Here is a 17,939-nt window from a genome sequence, read left to right on the forward strand (position 1 = left end):
TCAGGCAAAAATATTTTTACTTAGATCAATCAGGTAAATTGTATTCGTCCATAGACTGTACATAAGATACTGTTAAGTGACATAACAGCTAATCTTATAGTTTCATTACGTTGGTGACGTACATCGTTAGAGACGAGAGATGTTGTCAACTGAGCAGATTCGCACAAAACCAACTAACTTTTTAAGTCTATCGAACAACAGTACTTTCTTGATGTGAAAAATTATTGTTTAAATTCACACACATCATATGTGAAATTCGTGGCACAATTCAAACGGGACCAAAAAATAATTGTTATCTCTCCATTAACTCCCGTTCATATTTTTTTGAAAGGTAGGTCCCATGGACCGGAAGTAGAAGGGCGTGACTTCGGCTCTCTATTCATCAGTGCGTATTGTTTAGTTTCCGGTCTAGCTAGATCCGGTGTGGTGTTGTAGTTGTTCTAACGTTACTAGTTGTTGCAACAGCATGTGAAAAAAACTACAAAGTTTGTTACACCAAAAAGAACGTTAATCTTGCAATAAAAAAACTGACACCGTTAAAATACACAGGTTTCCCGTTTACCAACAAAACTAGATGCGCACGCAGCCGTGGGGCAACGTTATAAACTTAACCTAAATAGTCGGCTGCTGTAAGCTACAATCGGAATTTTTTGTATACCCCTGTTGTCTCAATGATAATAACATCTCATTTCAGACTATATTTCAGAGTTTGCCGTTCATTTGCATTATTAATATAACATCATATTTTATCACTTTTGGCGAAGACATGCATTCCGTTAGGGATATTGAACTTAATTGAACATTCTCTAACAATCGTGATTTCAAATTGGTGCAGTTTTCAGCACAAAAACTAATTTTATTCTTTTCATGGACAGCACTGCTCTATGCTGTTCTGTGGTGCTTTCTGCCTCTTAGTTTTTGTGACGTTGCATAGAAATCCATGTATAGGTTTACGTTACAAAGCACCAAGCAACAAGGGGGTTGAGTCTGAATGACCCTGAGTTTTAGACACTGAGTTCTTGAAGTTTAGAAATATTTTCGTAATAAAAATGGTCATTTAACCAATAAAGGCTGAAAACATGTAGGCTACATGCAACCCAGCATAAGACTATTGTAACGTTTTCAGGTTTCAGGACACAGAGCTTCGTTCAATGCAAGCTTTATTCAGGATCGAGGGCAGAGACACAGACACAAAACACAATACACATGGAGCAGGTCAAGTACACACACACGCTACACATACAGGGGTGGACGCAGCCCCCAACACAAAGAGGATCACACACGAGGGAGAACTAAAAGGGAAACATGTTACAATAAAGACGCTAACATTAGACTTATAACTAAGGAGAAATACAGACATAAACCCCAAATTTTCGCTCCCGCATCCCTGCGTGGGAGTTTGCAACGCAATGTCTTGTGCGCCGACGTTACACTATTATATTGGCAAATCATTGAACACCATTCACACATTCAATACATTGACATTGTATTCTGCACAGTCTCTACACGTGGAGCGCTAATGTGTCTACTGTAAATCCTTCAAATCATGTGTGAAAGTCATTAGGCTGGAAGCGTTAATGTGTCTATTAAGCTTATTAGCCTAGGCCTACTTTCAATAGGCCTACTGTACAGCCTGAGAGGGACAACATAGCCTACTGTAGAGTAAACAATCAGTTTACTTAGTTACATTTGTTTAGTTCAATCCAGTTTTCTACCCTATCTATCTCCATAATATGCTTGTAGAAAGACAAAGTCGGGAAAGTGCTTCAGAGAAAACGTGTTTATTGAAATAATGAACATTCTATTACACGCTAACGTTAAAGCCAGAGAATGTCTAATAGGAAACATAGTTTGATGACATGAATGACTCAAATACCAAAAACCAAAACACTTACCTTGTCTGTTATTGGAGAAATGTGCCTCTGAAGGAGAGTTTTACGAGCAAGTAAAGTATCACGGCAGGCGAAAACGTCCAAATCATTCAGAAGATTCACAGCTCCAGTGGGAGAAAGATTGTGGTGGTTGATTGCTTTCAGCTGCCGGTCACGTCATAATGCTTAAAGTTGCCGCCACGGTGGTCAATGTTAACTCTATGGGAATGTCTTGCTCTTTTATCTTAAATATCTCAAAAAGTATAAAGTTCACAAATATGAAAAATACATTGTACGATTGTCCGTTACAAGAGCTTTGTAGGAGAATGAGGTCAGACGGTTCAGTGGTTTCAGTCGCATTAAATGATGAATTTGGTCGGAAGAAGAATAATTATAAGAACAGTGATAATAGTCCATTGCATTTACATGCAATGCAATAAGAAGAAGCAGCCAGGATATTTCAAGATAGTGGATTCCATCCACTATAATAAAGATGTTTCCATTATTTAAACATTATTTAAAAAGGATAAAAACGATTCTTTTTTGATTCCATGTTTGTACCACATTGTCTTACAACCTTTTGGCATGTGGCAGTGTCATTTTCAATCAGAACAAACATATTGGTAAAAAAAAATCAACATTACATCAATATTTGCCAGGGGTATGAATAATTTTGTTCTTAACCCTCCTGTTGCTACTAGCAACTAGGTTTCTGCTGGAAGTGGTGTTGGTGGGTGGCCAGTAGGTGGCACTCTTCCCTCTGGCAAAAAGATCCATCCCAATGCCCCAGTGCAGTGACGGGGACACTGCACTGTAGGAGATGCCGTCCTTTGGATGAGACGTTAAACCGAGGTCCTGACTCACTGTGGTCATTAAAGATCCCATGGCACTTATCGCAAAGAGTAGGGGGTTCCCCGGTGTCCTGGCTAAATTCCCAACCTGGCTCATTCAATCTGTCTCCCTAATCATCCCCCACTGTAATTGGCTCATTCACTCCCTCACTCTCCACCTCAAGCTGGTGTGTGGTGAGCGTTCTGGTGCATAATGGCTGCCATGCATCACCCAGGTGGGTGCTACACATTGGTGGTGGTTACTAGTGAGGTCCCCCATTCCAATTGACGCGCTTTGAGTGTCGAGAAAAGCGCTATATAAATGTAATGTGTTGTTGTGTTCGCGGTCAAATGTGACCGATTGACAATTATTTTCTCTTAAAAATATTGTTAACTCATTCTGACTACCTTGAGGCTCCTTTACTTTATTACCACAGGGCATCTGAACACACAAAACAAATTCTGATAATTTTTATAACAATTTGAGTGTTTTATTTAAGTTTAGAACACCCATGTGTATTTCCGGTCAAAAATGACCGGCCATTAGAAATGAATGGGTGAGAAAATGGTTAGTGTATAAAATTGGGTCCAGGCACAAATTTATTGATCAGATGGACTGTATACAGTATGTGCTTCTGTACATTAAAACACACACACAAACATACCCTCACTCCCCCTCTTTACTTATATGCCAGCCCCAACTGGAACCTTTCCCCAATAGAATCCCCTTTCTGACTTGCTCAGGTCAGTGAGGCCTGCTGGCCATAAATAGCAAATGTAAGTTCAAAACTATTTATATCCAATAGAACATGAAGTTGATGCAAAGGTCTATCACAACATTAGATGATAATATGTGTGCTACTATGGATTTATAACAAGTTATAATGCACCGGTCATTTTTGACCGGGAACACAAAACTCGTAAACATAAAACGAACACAACAGGAGGGTTAACTGTAACTATAATAATACTATAGCCTAAATGGTGGCAGGGCTCCAGAGTGCGACCAATTTGGTCGCATATGCGACCGAAATTTTTAAAAGTGCGACTGAAAAAAATGTGCGGTCGCACTGGTGCACCTGACGTTGCTCAGGCGAAGACATACATTTATTTCGCAAGTGCAGCATCTCTCTGTGTTCTCCTCTGGTTATCCTGATTGTATCGTGGTCTAAACCAATAAGAGACAGAGCTCAGGCGGGTCCTTACCTCTGATTGGCTGTGGTCATTTTCACTGCTCTAAGTTGTTGTCAGCTCAAAAAATGTGCGCGACCTGAGCAGAGAACTGAAACGATTAAAGAAAATAAACGCGACAAATACGTGAATATGAAGAGAGGTAGAGATATTGAAACGTTCTTCGTTTTAAGAAAACAAAGCCGACTCCTAGCCCTACTGTCACTCCATGCAGCCAAGACTCGACCTTAGCCTCGGTCCCTAGGAGGATGGCAAGCCCAGGTCCTTCCACAGTAGACTCGGAACCAGAGGAGACTGAGGTAGAGCCCGGCAACGGGAATGAAAGGAAAAAGCCCAAAACATATTCTTTCTGGAAAGAATGGTTAAATCGATTTCCCTGGCTAAGGTACAGTAAAGAACATAACTCAATGCACTGTATATACAGTCGGGAGTGCGGGCAGACTATGGCCGGGAAATGTGCATTCATTGAAGGGTCGACAACGTTTCGAATCGAAACGTTTGAAAAAGCACAATGAGTCCAAAAAGCACACTACATGCCCTGACAAGTGTGTACATAACGTAGCCCCTCTCCCAGCTGCATTTGAGCGTCAGGCTGTATTAATCAGGTCCTCGGAGGAATCAGAAATTATCACAAAATTCAATATACAACAAAATACAACATTGCCAAGGAGGTAATGCCGTTCACCAAATTTAAGTCAGAGATAATTCTAATGAAGAAGAATGGCTTAAATGTCAACCCAACCTACAGCAATGACACTGCATGTGCCCAATTTATTGGTGTAATAGCCGACACAATGAAAAATAAGACAGTTCAGTTCACTGAAGCACTTTAAGCACAAACACTTTTATTTGGAAATGTTTTATTTTGCTTAAATGTTTCAATTTGAAATGTTTAATTTAAGCTCAATGTAGCTTAAATCTTTATATTCTTATATGTATTCTATAATCTATTCAATATATGTAGCCTATATATTGTGTTTCAAATAAAGACAAGCTTTTTCTACACCTAATTGTTGTTAAAAAAAACATTCACATTATATGAAAGGAGAGGGATAAAAAAGGTGACCTTTTGGCGTTAAAGGCGACGTAATAAAAAATGTGGGTGCACCTAAATTTCGTGCTGGTGCACCTAAAAAAAAAAGGTTAAAAAAGTTAGTCTGGAGCCCTGGGTGGATATTTAAGCTATACATCATATGCTGAAGAACGGTATTTCTGAAGTGTTAAAGATTAAAAAGAAAAAATAACAACAAGAACCATACAGAACCGAAAACCGTGATCTTAAAACCGTGATACGAACTGAACCATGGGTTTTGTGAACGGTGCCACCCCTAGTATTTATACATCTGATGTATTTCAATGTCTAACTGTGTGAGAGGATTGATATTGCTATTTCATTTATTTTTTATTTTATTTATGTATGCCTTGCACCAGCTAATAGAGATCCTCATAAAATCATAAATTTAATGTTTTCATTAAATATACCTTCTTTTTGGCAGACCCCAATAACTATTACCATAGACGAAATGAAATCCCAACAACAGACAGTTTGGACTTCAAACACCACAGTTATAAAGAAATGAGACAGGTAAGTGTTTTTTTTTTTCTTTTTCAAAAGTAGCTTACATAACTCATGTAACCTCAGTCATATCAAGAGTATACTCAGGGGTTAGTTAAGTTATCAACCTACCAAATGTAACAAGTGATGTCATCACCTCTTTAAAGCGATGGTTCGGAGTAATTTCACCCTAGGGTCCTTTGCACCATGACCCCGAGCCAAACACCTTCCCAGAACCTTTTTTCCCTTGGTCGAACCCTGGTCGAGTAGCGCTGTCAGAAACGAATGACATTCTGCAGTCGTAATGGAACCAACTTTTATCTCGTAAATTACCCCACTAATAATGCCCTGAATGGTACGAAACTTCTACAGTAGTACAACTATGACCTTTAGTCCAATAACGAGGCATTAGAAAGTTTGTAAGTGCACCAGGAGTTTTAAGGAGTTTATTTAAATAACACTTGCCTCTGCATCTGCTACTATACTGCTGCGTCGACGTTTCTTCCGTGATTTGGGAAAAGCCTGTAAAAGTCTAAAATACTAATGATTTGTTTTTAAGTGCTAGTGTCATGAAAAAATGCTGCGCCTGATAGCTGCCCATTTCGCCCATGCCAAAAACCACTACTGACTGTATCAAAAGACCAGTGAATAATGTGGAAAGTTAAGGGTCTCTAGCACTAAATTCCTTGGACCCTGACACTGTCTCACACATCAACAGAAATGTGGAAATATGAAAACACACAGAAATTCCATTAACCTACCTAAAGACCAAATATTGTCAAGGCATATCAGTAGGTAAATCCAGAGAAACAAATTCACCCTGTTATGCTGTCACCTACCATTATCCATTCCTTTACAGGTCATGAAAGTAGTGAATGAATTATGCCCAAACATTACCAGAATATATAATATTGGCAAAAGTTATAATGGTCAGAAGCTGTACGCCATTGAAATATCGGACAACCCAGGAGAGCATGAATTGGGTGAGTATTTTTTTTTTACTTTGCCTATGGTGGAATCTCTATAAAACAATAATGTCAAATATGTTAATGATTTATCTGTGGTTTGTACCCCAAGGTGAACCAGAGTTTCGCTATACTGCAGGCTCCCACGGTAATGAGGTTTTGGGACGAGAGCTGTTACTGCTGCTTATGCAGTTCATGTGCCAGGAGTATCTTTCTGGTAATCAGCGGATACAGCACCTTGTGAATGAGACACGCATTCACCTACTGCCTTCAGTTAATCCTGATGGCTATGATAAAGCCTTTGAAGTGGTAGGTTTTCCTTCCTCAAGGACATTGACATGATTTTTCTAGTTTGGTGTCAGAAATATCCAAGATGTGTCCCTATTATCAGCATTTTGCTGTAAGATTTTTCAAAGAGGATGTCTATAAGTCCTTGGTGTTGAATCTAGATTAAAGGTACACTATAAAGGATTTTTACATTAACCCTCTAGGCGCCACGGTCGACTTTAGTCGACAAGTTGCGGTACTGAATAAAACGGCCGATTTAGTCAAATAGGGTGTCATATTTCTTTCGACCTCCACTCCACTAGATGGCAGACATGTCATACGTCATCCCCGAGTCGAAAAAGGGGCATGCTTTAAACAAAACCTTCTAGCTACAGCGCATTGAATCAGTGCGTGAAATACCGGAGCTAGTGTGCGCGTGAGCCACTTTGTCAGAGCGATATTGTCAATGTCAGCGAGTATTTGCATTAGATTATCGTCTAATGGCATCAAAAAAAGTTTACCTAAAATGAAGTGTTGGGTCTTCTATTCACGGACCCTGATTCTGAAGGGGAATATCTGCCTTCAGAAAATGACGGTGATTCGTTTAGTGAGGCTTCAGATGCGTCCCTGCCTTGCAATGATGCAGCTGGACAAAGTGAGAGTTTACTCCATAGTTTAGCTTACACCAAGCACAAACGTTGAATCGTTTGCCCAATGTCACTGGTGGGAATAATGTTTCACGGGTTCGGAGTGTTCATCGGGAAGCTAGCAGGGTGTTAGTGGTGTGGCGAACGAGGCTGGAGGTAGCCTAATGTCCATGTAGCGCTAGCTTCTGTCTCCTCCTCTCCGCAATCGCGGCGACAGTAACGTGGTGGAGCCTTTGTCTAATGCCACTGGGTATGTTAGACGAGGTCGAAGTGCTCATAGGACAGTTAGGGGGGAACGTAGAGGCAGTGTGGGGAGTCGCAATGAGAATGACAGTAGGCCTAGTCCGAGCTGCGCAAATTCTCTCCACTTGACGCGAGCTCGAGGCAGATCTGGCCATGCTGCTCGCAACAGGAGCAGAGGTGGTGACACGGGGCAGGAGAGCCATTAGGCCATGCATAGTCTATCACAAGATAATGGGAATGCCGGCCCTGTATGAATAGGATATGGATAGTCATTATCTCTACAGCAAAAGGCCTGCTACATAAAAAAAAAAATTGTCAGCCATTTATTAGTAATGATTTACATTTGATTATCTATTTCCCTGACCATTTAGGACATATATGTGTTCTTTTTTGTGTGTTCATGTCCTTGTGATGTGTGTGTCTTTGTCAACTAAGAAAAAAACAACAAAAAAAACATCAACAAAAACAACAAAAAGAAAACAAATACTAACATTGTCTCTTGTCTTGTCTCGTCATCTCACTCCTGATCTGTGCCTTGCCGTGGCAAGTGAGCTTTTGAACTAAACAGGTCTTGTCTACTTGTGTTTGTGTGTCATCTGAATAATATATGTGCCCCATACATGGAATCAGAGTGCCTACTGTATGTAGTAAATGGAAAGTCTCTACAGCAAAAGGCGCCTACCGCTACATGCATTTGGTTTGTTTCTGCCATTTATTAGTAATGATTTACATAGTTTGTTTACTACTTAGTATTTACCTGAGCATTCAGTATTGTACAATATAGCATACAGAAGGTGAGGGACATTTTGGGGGGAAAGAAGTGGTGCATTTTATCATTCAAACAAGCGACTTTTCATGAAAATTCTATAATCCAAGATGGCCACCACCATATGACGTCATAATATGCAAATTAGATATAAACATTTAATCCCTACATAAACTTTGGGTCATCCTTAATATTTCTCTAATTTACAGAAAGTCTCTATCTCTTATCACTTTAAGATATAGCCTTTTGAAATGAAGATGTCAAAATCGAACGTTTCGAAAAAAAAACTCTGGCGCCTAAAGGGTTAATAGCCTATAACCTCTACAAAGACAATTTGATGGTAAACAAATTTGTAATAGGGGAATCGGTCACCTAGCATAGCCATAGAGCATAACCATAGCGGGTCGCTACCGAGAGAGCCAGCAACGTAACTTCAAGAATTGCCGACCCGGATACATCTCGCGAGAATTGTGAAACATGATCTTGTCAGTAGATATAGCTCTTGTTAATCCTTGGCCTCCACAACAAAAGCATTTTCATTGTGTACAAACAAGCCACGAGAAGTGGGCTATTTACAGTATGGCAGAGTAAAATATAAATATAGCGCGACTCTAGGGGGAGCTCTGCAGTTGCCAAAAATACCTGAAACTGCATAGGGCCTTCCCTTTTATGTCAAAGTTACTTGAAAGGGCTGTTGCTGAGCAACTTCATATGTACATATCTCACAATAGTATTTTTGAGAAATTTGAATCTGGTTACCAGTCCTGTCACTCCACTGAAACTGTGTTGACCAGAGTTATCCATGATTTACTTCTTACAGTTAATTCTTTACTTAAAGAGGCCAGAGAAGACAAAACCTAGTTTACTTTGGCATAGTTAAAATAACGGCGGCTCGATGGGTAAAATGGACATACAGAGAAGAGATGTAAAGAACACCCTTTTCTCTCATTCAGATCAATTAAAAGGTGACAGGTGGGTGGGACTTCTGGTTGATGAGACGGGACTTCCGCTGTGTGCCACGAGCCTGATCAAGAGTAGGGGTGCACCGAATCCAAAGTTCAGTTTTGAGTTCGGCCGAATTTTCAGCTTTTTGATTCGGATTCTGCCGAACCTTGTTTTAAAACCAAACCGAATCGGTAATGCTTTAGAATAACATGTGCTTATTAGGTATTAACAGTGCATAATAAGCAGTTAACAATTCATTACTAACAATTAGTTAACTGTTGTTATCCTTTAATAACATTAACTAACGGTTTTCTGTCCTTTGTATGCTGTCCTCCTATACTTAAATGAGCTGCCCAGGGATGCAAAAAGAATTTCAGCACAAACTGACAAATAAAGTTGTATCGTATTGTATCATATCGTATTTTTAACATGCAGCTTGTACGTGTTAATAAGCAGCCTTTTAAGTTACTTACAAGCAGGCTCGGACTGGTAATCTGTACAACCGGGCAAATGCCCGGTGGGCCGGTCCACATGTGGGCCGGTGACCTCCGGGATTTTTTTTTTTTTTTTTAAAGTTATTTAGTCTATTTGCGGCCCGTCATGTAGACCTAGGCTTAGCCTATAAATGCAGTTGCATCCATTTGGATTGGGGGGTGACAGGTCAATCATTTTGGCCTCTTCATGACAGGTTCAGTGTGTGTTACGATCGCGCCCCCCTGCCCCACCCCTCAAGTGGATTTGTCCAAGCAGCCGCTTTGTTTGTGGGGAAATATAGCCTACGAGTCCATGCATGGTAGCCTAGGCTATTTAAGTGCCCTCCGCTGGCTGGTGTTCACATCATCGCAGTTTAACCGTGAACAGCAATCAGAGGTGTCTAATTTTATTCCATAAATATATTGTTTTTATAGACGTAAGTTGCACGCGCTACGAAGAGCTTCCATTTACTGCACCATGTAGGCTACTGTAGTGCGGTTTGTCTGTCAACATAAAAAAACTCCGGGTACCTACAATTTTCGCACAACTTGGTGGAAAAGTGTAGCACAGGTTAAAGAAAACCTATTCATGTTTGGACTCAAAAGGAACTTCAAAGTATTTCCTATATAGTAGCCTTTTAGCTCACAACGACAGTGAAAGTGGAAGTCTCTCCACCGAGTGTTACATTAGATGCACAATCAATCGCGAGTCGATGCACGTAAAAAGTATCAACTGGTAGGTTAGTAACGAAGGTAGCCTAATTTTGCAAAATGTGATGACGGCACACAAACTTGGGCAAAAACGTTTAGTATACACTTGTGGTGATAGCCTACAGTTATTGTGAATCGCTGACTATAACCAATGTAGAAGATTTGCACCAAATAGGCCTAAAGGCTGTGGTTGTGTTTCTACAACATGTTGGCACAAATCGTAATTTCTGTCAACTATGACGATCTCCATGCATGTTCAGTAGCCTATATTTTTTATTTAGTCAAGCAGTGACATGTGGTTTAATCAGTGTTGGGCAAGTTACTTCAAAATCGTAATATATTATGTATTACTTATTACTGTCATTTCAAAGTAATTCATTACATTATAATATTACTGTCTCTGAATTGTAAGGCATTACACTACTATTGTATTACTTTTAAAGGAACACGCCACCCAAAATCAGTAGTAATATATGTTCTTACCTTAACTTTCACGAGTTGAGTCATACCTCTCCCGCGCCGGTAGGTGCACTCAAACGCTCTGTCACGCGGCGCGAATGTGTTAGCATGTTGCTATGCTAGTGGGCTCTGCTTACTGCTTTGATTACTGCTATGTTCCTCTCTCTACGGCCACGGCAGAGCCCGCTAGCATAGCAACATGCTAACACATTCGCGCCGCGCGACAGACCGTTTGAGTGCACCTACCGGCACAGGAGAGGTATGACTCAACTCGTGAAAGTTAAGGTAAGAACATATATTACTACTGATTTTGGGTGGCGTGTTCCTTTAAGTTACTTTTACCAAAATATCTAGAAATATGGATTTGGAATTCTAAATGCAGTTTAGGGTGCGGGGGTCGTCGGTCCAGTAGTGGGCCGGTCCAGGAGAAAATTGCCAGGGCCGAATTTTGTTCCCAGTCCGACCCTGCTTACAAGCATATTTGTTAACAGTTAACAAGCAGCTTGTTAATGCTTGTTAATTGTATAAGATAAAGAGGTGGATAACGAATACGCTTATAAGACCTATCTTACCTATTTGTAGTAAATTCTGCAGCCCCCCAATCTAAAGCGAGGACCATGTAGCCTATAGCCTATGTAGCCTATAGTTCTACAAGCCCAACCTTCTATCTCTACATCTAGCTGTGAGAAATGCACCTTCAAAATTACTACAGCGAGCAGGTATTGAACCCCGGTCTCCTGTGTCATAGCGTGACCTGCTCCTTAGTGAGCTACATTCCTGTATGCATATAGTTGAAATCTTCACAGCTATGTGCTAACAAGTGACTAGCAGTTGAGGAAATTTGTTTAAACTTAATAATGTAACACCCCCAATTATCACCACTTTTGTTCGGAAATTCTAAAACAACAATGTTTTTTAACACTTCAAAATAACATTTGCTAAATGAACCTTACATTTTTTTCAGTAGCCATATTTGAACAAAATCTGGTTTGGTTCTTAATGGGAGCATTTCCTGCCTGAAATATCCGATTTTGTTTACCACGCTCGGAGTTATAGTGCTGGCCTGATGGGTCGCCTATTTACGCCGTTTCAACGGCACATGAACGGATAGACCAATAATTCTCGTCATGAAATTAAAATTCCACTGGAGCTCCAAGCGGATGTGTACACGCAGCCTTACAACACTGTTTACAGCTCTTCGAGTCACGGTAAAATTTTATCTTAGCTAGGCTAGCCGCCTAACTCGCTAGCAACCAGACAGTAACTGACAGCAGCAGGGTCTGATATAAAGTTATTTTGTTTACAAATCCAAACTTTAAAAAAATACACTATTAGGCTTGATATGATCGCAAACACTTACAGATTATGACAACATTTTCCAAAAAACCCTCAACAACAAAACAACAAAATCTCCATCCTTATAAAACCTGAGCAAGAAGTAGCCTATAACCTGTGTCTCTAGATAAATTCTAGGGTCAAACATCTTCGCACGTTAGCCAACTGTTCGAGACCTAGGCGTAGTCGCTCCTTATTTCATAAACATCTCAATAAATCCACCACGGAAGCCACAAATGGAGAAGAGATTACAATAAAAAATGGTAAATCCACAAAATAGGAAAATAGTATATCCACTAATGGAAAAAAAGAGAATATAAGGAAAAAAGTAAGTCCTCAAAAAAGGGAAAAAGTCAGCTGATTGTCTTCTGCAGTCACTCTCTGTCGGAGTAGCAGGTCTGATATCTGCAACAGGTTCCACGGAGTTTCGGTCCGCGACTCAGCCTGGCACGACGTCCAACACTTTGCTTCTCAACGAATTTCGGAGGACGAATTCTAACAACCACACCCGACATCATAAAGCAAAAACCCAACGAGTTGAAGGAAGGAAAAAAAGAAGAAGCAGCCCGATCATTTGGTTCGACCCCTATTTATACTAGGTAGACTTGACCTCCCCCACACATTCCTGAGACAAATCAATCCTATTTTCCCACGACAGTTTAGAACCTTCTAGAAGTTCCCACGATAGCTGGGAATATTCTCACGGTAGCTGGGAATATTCTCACGGTAGCTGGGAAAATTCTCATGATAGCTAATACATTCTAGAAGTCACTGATCTTAACCAACAATTTAAGATGACACGCATTAACATACTTCTCCGGGTTACATTTTGGAGATGATACATTACATTCATGTTTACAGAGGTTACACAATGGTTCCAGAGGTTCCAGAGGTTACACAAACAGTTTTCATTCAATGGCAATTATAACCATGTGACACATTACATTTAGCAACATACACTTTTACAGTCATCAAGAGAGATCGGTTACATTCTTACAGGTTACAAACACTTATGGCATTAACTCTTCACACAATGCAATCTGAATACATTCATTTGAACAGTTTAAGGCACTTTATCCATTTCACAGTTTTGAGACATACAATTCCTTTACATACATAACTCCCTAGACTTTACAAAGTCAGGCTACTAAAATACTTGTAATGATACATTTCATTCATCGCACTTTATTATTTATTATGAGGTCATTGTTTGCAGTTATGGTTCATTTTCCATTCTTTTATTCACATTCAATAATCATCAAGTATTTCTGAGGTCAGGGTGATCTGGTTTAATAATCCTGCACATTGTTCTTTCAGGTGAACTTAATTCAAGAGTATGTTGCAAGGTCATTGGTTTAACATTACGATTAAATTCCTGGTCAGTTTCTTTCCTAATTTGTCTAATCATAATTTCTAGATCAGAGAGATTACCTTGATAGCTAGCGCTGAATCTAGCCTTTCTGCGTTTTCGCCTTGTAAGACGTATTGATTTTGTGCTACTGCTCTGTGGTCCATACGGTTGGTGTTCTGGCAACACGTCAGTTTACAGGCAACACTTCATATCTCCATTTCTAGAAAAAACAGCGATTTTGATGAAAACTAGCCACTGTTTAGCTTGGGATTTCTCATGAACAGAGGCGTGTAGAAATACACGGTTTGCACCCACTGAGAGCTTAAAGTGTCACCTTTTAAACGAGCCATTGTATGTGTTCAGAGCTATAACACAGAATATGCTGTGGCTGTACAAAAATCATCAACAATGGTCTAGATTGCTGGCACTCTAGGACAAAGGTTCCGAAAACAGCTTGGCATTCAATGAGTTAACAGACATGAACCAAGACATATAGCCCAGCAGCAATATAGGGACTGTTCGTTATTTATTGAAGGGGCCACCGGAGGAATTTTGAGTGCTTCAGTCAAAAGTTGCATGACCCTCTCTTGCCTGCTAGAAATTGTTCAATGACCCTCCGACAGAATTGTTAAAAAAGACATGACCCTCCCCTGCCAATTGTCGCTGTCTTCCGCCCGCGCCACAGCCACACACTGTGATAACGTTCTTAAATCAATCTTTCCCGTGAGCTTGCATGCTACCAGTCCTTCCTTTTCAAATGTGTTGCGCCTTTTGCACGATTTCACAAATAATCATATGTGATTAATAATATGACAAATAATCCCTGTGCACGGGGACCGAAACAATGCATGCCAACTTTTTCCGTGTTTATCACGTATTTTAACTTTCCCCCGCTGTCTTGCCGTTTTAATGTTTTCCCATAGAATATCCCATACTCTCATAACAGCCCTGCCATCGGGCCTGTCTCTGTGTTGCCCTGTTGCTACCCCTTGCCCTTCCAACGAAACAGATGTCTTCAAATCATCGTTTTCCTTGCTTGAAGGCGAACTTAGAGTGATGTTAACCTATTTAAGTTTAACGGCGTAATTGTTGTGAGAGCACGATTCATTGGCGCTTGCATGTTCGGCCTTATGTCTACGTGCGCACCTGAGGCTACTCAGCTACAAGAGAAAGAATTTCCCCTGTTTGTATGTTCACTGCAAGTTTACCAACTGCACTGTAGAACTGGCTATTTATATTTTTCTGTGAAATAAGCAAATGTATTTGTTCAACTTTATGAAGCAGAATTACGCATAGGCTACTTGGAACATAATACATTTGACAAAGGACAGATGTATGTTGCTAGTGACAAAATATTAACTTTCAGTGTTTTACGATGTCTTTGTCATGGGGAAGTGTTTTTCCCCATGCATTTATTCTAGGTTACTGTCAGTGACTGCCGTGAGAGAAGCGGGTTCTGTGTTTCGTTCATGTCAGTGACTGACGCAAAGAAGCGGGGTCTGTGTTGTGTTGCGTTGCGTTAATTTATTTTCATTGGGCATACCGTGCCGTGCCGTCCACAGCTCTTCAGTTCTGACAAAGCCAAAATTACTCCTTTTGAAACAATGAGTGCAGGAAGCGCGTTTGTATGGTTATATTCAGAGGCGGACAGAGTACACAGCTTCATTACTTGAGTAAAAGTACAGATACCCAGAGGTGGACAGAGTACACAGCTTCATTACTTGAGTAAAAGTACAGATACCTTTTGCTAAATTTTACTCAAGTACAAGTAAAAGTACAACAGTCAGATGTCTACTTAAGTAAGAGTACTGAAGTACTTGTTTTTAAAAGTACTTGAGTATCAAGAGTACAAGAGTAGCCTACATTTTCTAAATATTGCATTACTACTGCCACAGTTTACATTTACAGAAACGTCCTACATGGAGTTATGAAAAATGTTAATGTTAATACCTTGGAGAATGTAAAAGGAATTGAAAGTAAAATCAAGTCATTTTCATCTTTTTACCATGTTGCCAGGGATGGGCAGTATTTCTAATACATGTATTTCAAATACAAAATACTATTTTGTAATTGAAACACTTGAAGCGAAAACTATCATTAACAAAATTGAAATACAGTAGTCTGGCGAGGTATGGCCACAGGTTGGCACATTCCCGGGATGGACCTGCTGCGTTTTCATCCATTGTTTCGTCCATGGTTTCATCTCGTATCTAAATCTGACCATGGAGTTGACTTTGGCGGAAAGCTGAAAGGTGATTGCTGATAGGCTGTCCCAATCAGTGGCGCCTGCACAATCCAATCACGTTTGAGAGGAAAACAACAAATTGAGGGTTTCCAAGATTTTTCTTTTTCCCTTTTTTTTTTAGACGAAGTAACGGGTACTCACGGTTATGGATAGAAATGTAGTGGAGTAAAGAGTACAATATTTGCCTCTCAAATGTACTTGAGTAAAGTCATGAGTACTCCCCAAAAATGATACTCGAGTAAAGTACAGATCCCTCAAAATTGTACTCAAGTACTGTACTCAAGTAAAATGTACTCCGTTACTGTCCGGCTCTGCAGATACCCTTTGCAAAATTTTACTCAAGTACAAGTAAAAGTACAACAGTCAGATGTCTACTTAAGTAAAAGTACTGAAGTACTTGTTTTTAAAAGTACTTGAGTATCAAAAGTACAAGAGTATATTTTCTAAATATTGCATTACTACTGCCACAGTGTTTACATTTATGTACAGAAACATCCTACATGGAGTTATAAAAATGTTAATGTTAATACCTTGGAGAAAGAAAATTGTACTCAAGTACTGTACTCAAGTAAATGTACTCCGTTACTGTCCGGCTCTGGTTATATTGCTTGACGGGGGGGATCCCAAGCAGCTTTCAGCCATAAGGCTACTTTGAGAACATTTCAATTCACCCGACACTAATATTCAAAATGTTGAAAACTATTTCGCCATAGCCTATAAAGCAGTTTAATTAAATGGAATGTTAGTTGTAAACAAACGAGCTACTTGGTGAGGCTTGGCCTCACAGATGCGCTCGTGCCTTAGATGGCAAGAAAAATCTTCACGATAGGCCTATTAACTAACCACCCGATTCACGTTGGCTGGGGGGAAGGGGGGCCATCAGACATTTGTGCCCAGTTAATCCGGCCCTGCCCCCAACAAATCACACCTTCCCACCTCTGACAGCTTAAAAGAAGTCAAGAGGACTCCTTACTCACAGACCTATTCTCAAACCTGCAGCATATTGCCGTGTTTTGAAATCCTATGCAGCTACAGGAGCTTCCAATCGTGAGGAAGCAATTTTGCATTGTAGGCATAACTAACATGCAATAACGCCGCCAACAACAACCAAAACTAGGCTAATCATTGTCAACATGTAAATTAAATGTAACATTATTGTGAATCAAATTAAAATGTTCTCTTTTGCAAACGTAGGCATAGTAACAGAATAATTTAATAATGTTACAAAGATACTACATCAATCCGTATGTTTCATTAGGCTACTAGGCTATTTGTTTTGCCTTGATTCATTTAGGCTAGGCCTTTTTATTCAGGGGCCGTATTCACAAAGAATTTTAAGGCTAAAAGTAGCTCCTAACTGGCGAATTTAGGAGCAACTCTAAAAATAATGGGCGTGTCACTCCTAACTTTAGGACTCCTAATTTTTTCACAAAAAGTAATTCACGAAGCATTTTAGACCTAAAAGTAGCACCTAAGTCTGGGACAGCTTAAGTCGAGAGGACTCCTAACTCACTAAGACCTATTCATAAACAGCTTTTTTGTGGCATTTTACGTTGCGATGTTTTGAAATGCGTAGCCTATGCGCAACAGGAGCTTCCAATCGAGAGGGAACAATTTTGCATTCATAAAGGGGATGCAATAACGCCACCAACAACAACCAAAACTACTCATTGTTAACATGTAAGTGAAATGTAACGTTTCATTGTGAATCAAATTAAAATGTTCTCCTCTTTGCAAACGTAGCCTAGGCATATGGTGACAGATTAATTTAATAATGTTGCAAAGGTAGGCTACTGCATCAATCCATAGGCCTATGTTTCATTAGGCTACTAGGCTATTTGTTTTGCCTTACTCTTTATTCATTTAGGCTGGGCCTTTTTATTCAGTTATAAATCATCTTCCGTCCTTCGCTCTACTTGTGTAGCGCACGCATTCTCCGACCTGTCACCTGTCACTCATCATCGGAAGAGAGGTGTTTGGAATTCCCGCGTTACAATCGTCAGCCAATCAAGGTGGTCACTTCAGTCAAGCTCGTGCATGAGTAATGATGTCATCCATAGCCACGAAGACTCACTCCTAGTTTAG

The 17,939-nt window shown here is 40.0% G+C and overlaps 1 protein-coding gene across 1 annotated transcript in view; it reads left to right on the forward strand.

The window, feature by feature from the left end:
- Nucleotides 1-17,939, forward strand: part of LOC143138210 (inactive carboxypeptidase-like protein X2) — a 289,505-nt gene that overhangs the window by 181,586 nt on the left and 89,980 nt on the right. The window contains exons 6-8 of the mRNA XM_076298713.1: nucleotides 5,389-5,477; nucleotides 6,307-6,430; nucleotides 6,525-6,721. Of these exons, the coding sequence (XP_076154828.1) occupies nucleotides 5,389-5,477; nucleotides 6,307-6,430; nucleotides 6,525-6,721 (410 nt within the window). The remainder of the gene's footprint in view (nucleotides 1-5,388; nucleotides 5,478-6,306; nucleotides 6,431-6,524; nucleotides 6,722-17,939) is intronic.

Source organism: Alosa pseudoharengus, unplaced genomic scaffold, assembly GCF_046254945.1.
Source record: "Alosa pseudoharengus isolate Yale_2024_CS ecotype anadromous, Long Island Sound unplaced genomic scaffold, YU_APseudo_1.1 YU_APseudo_1.1_scf_21, whole genome shotgun sequence".
NCBI lineage: Eukaryota > Metazoa > Chordata > Actinopteri > Clupeiformes > Clupeidae > Alosa > Alosa pseudoharengus.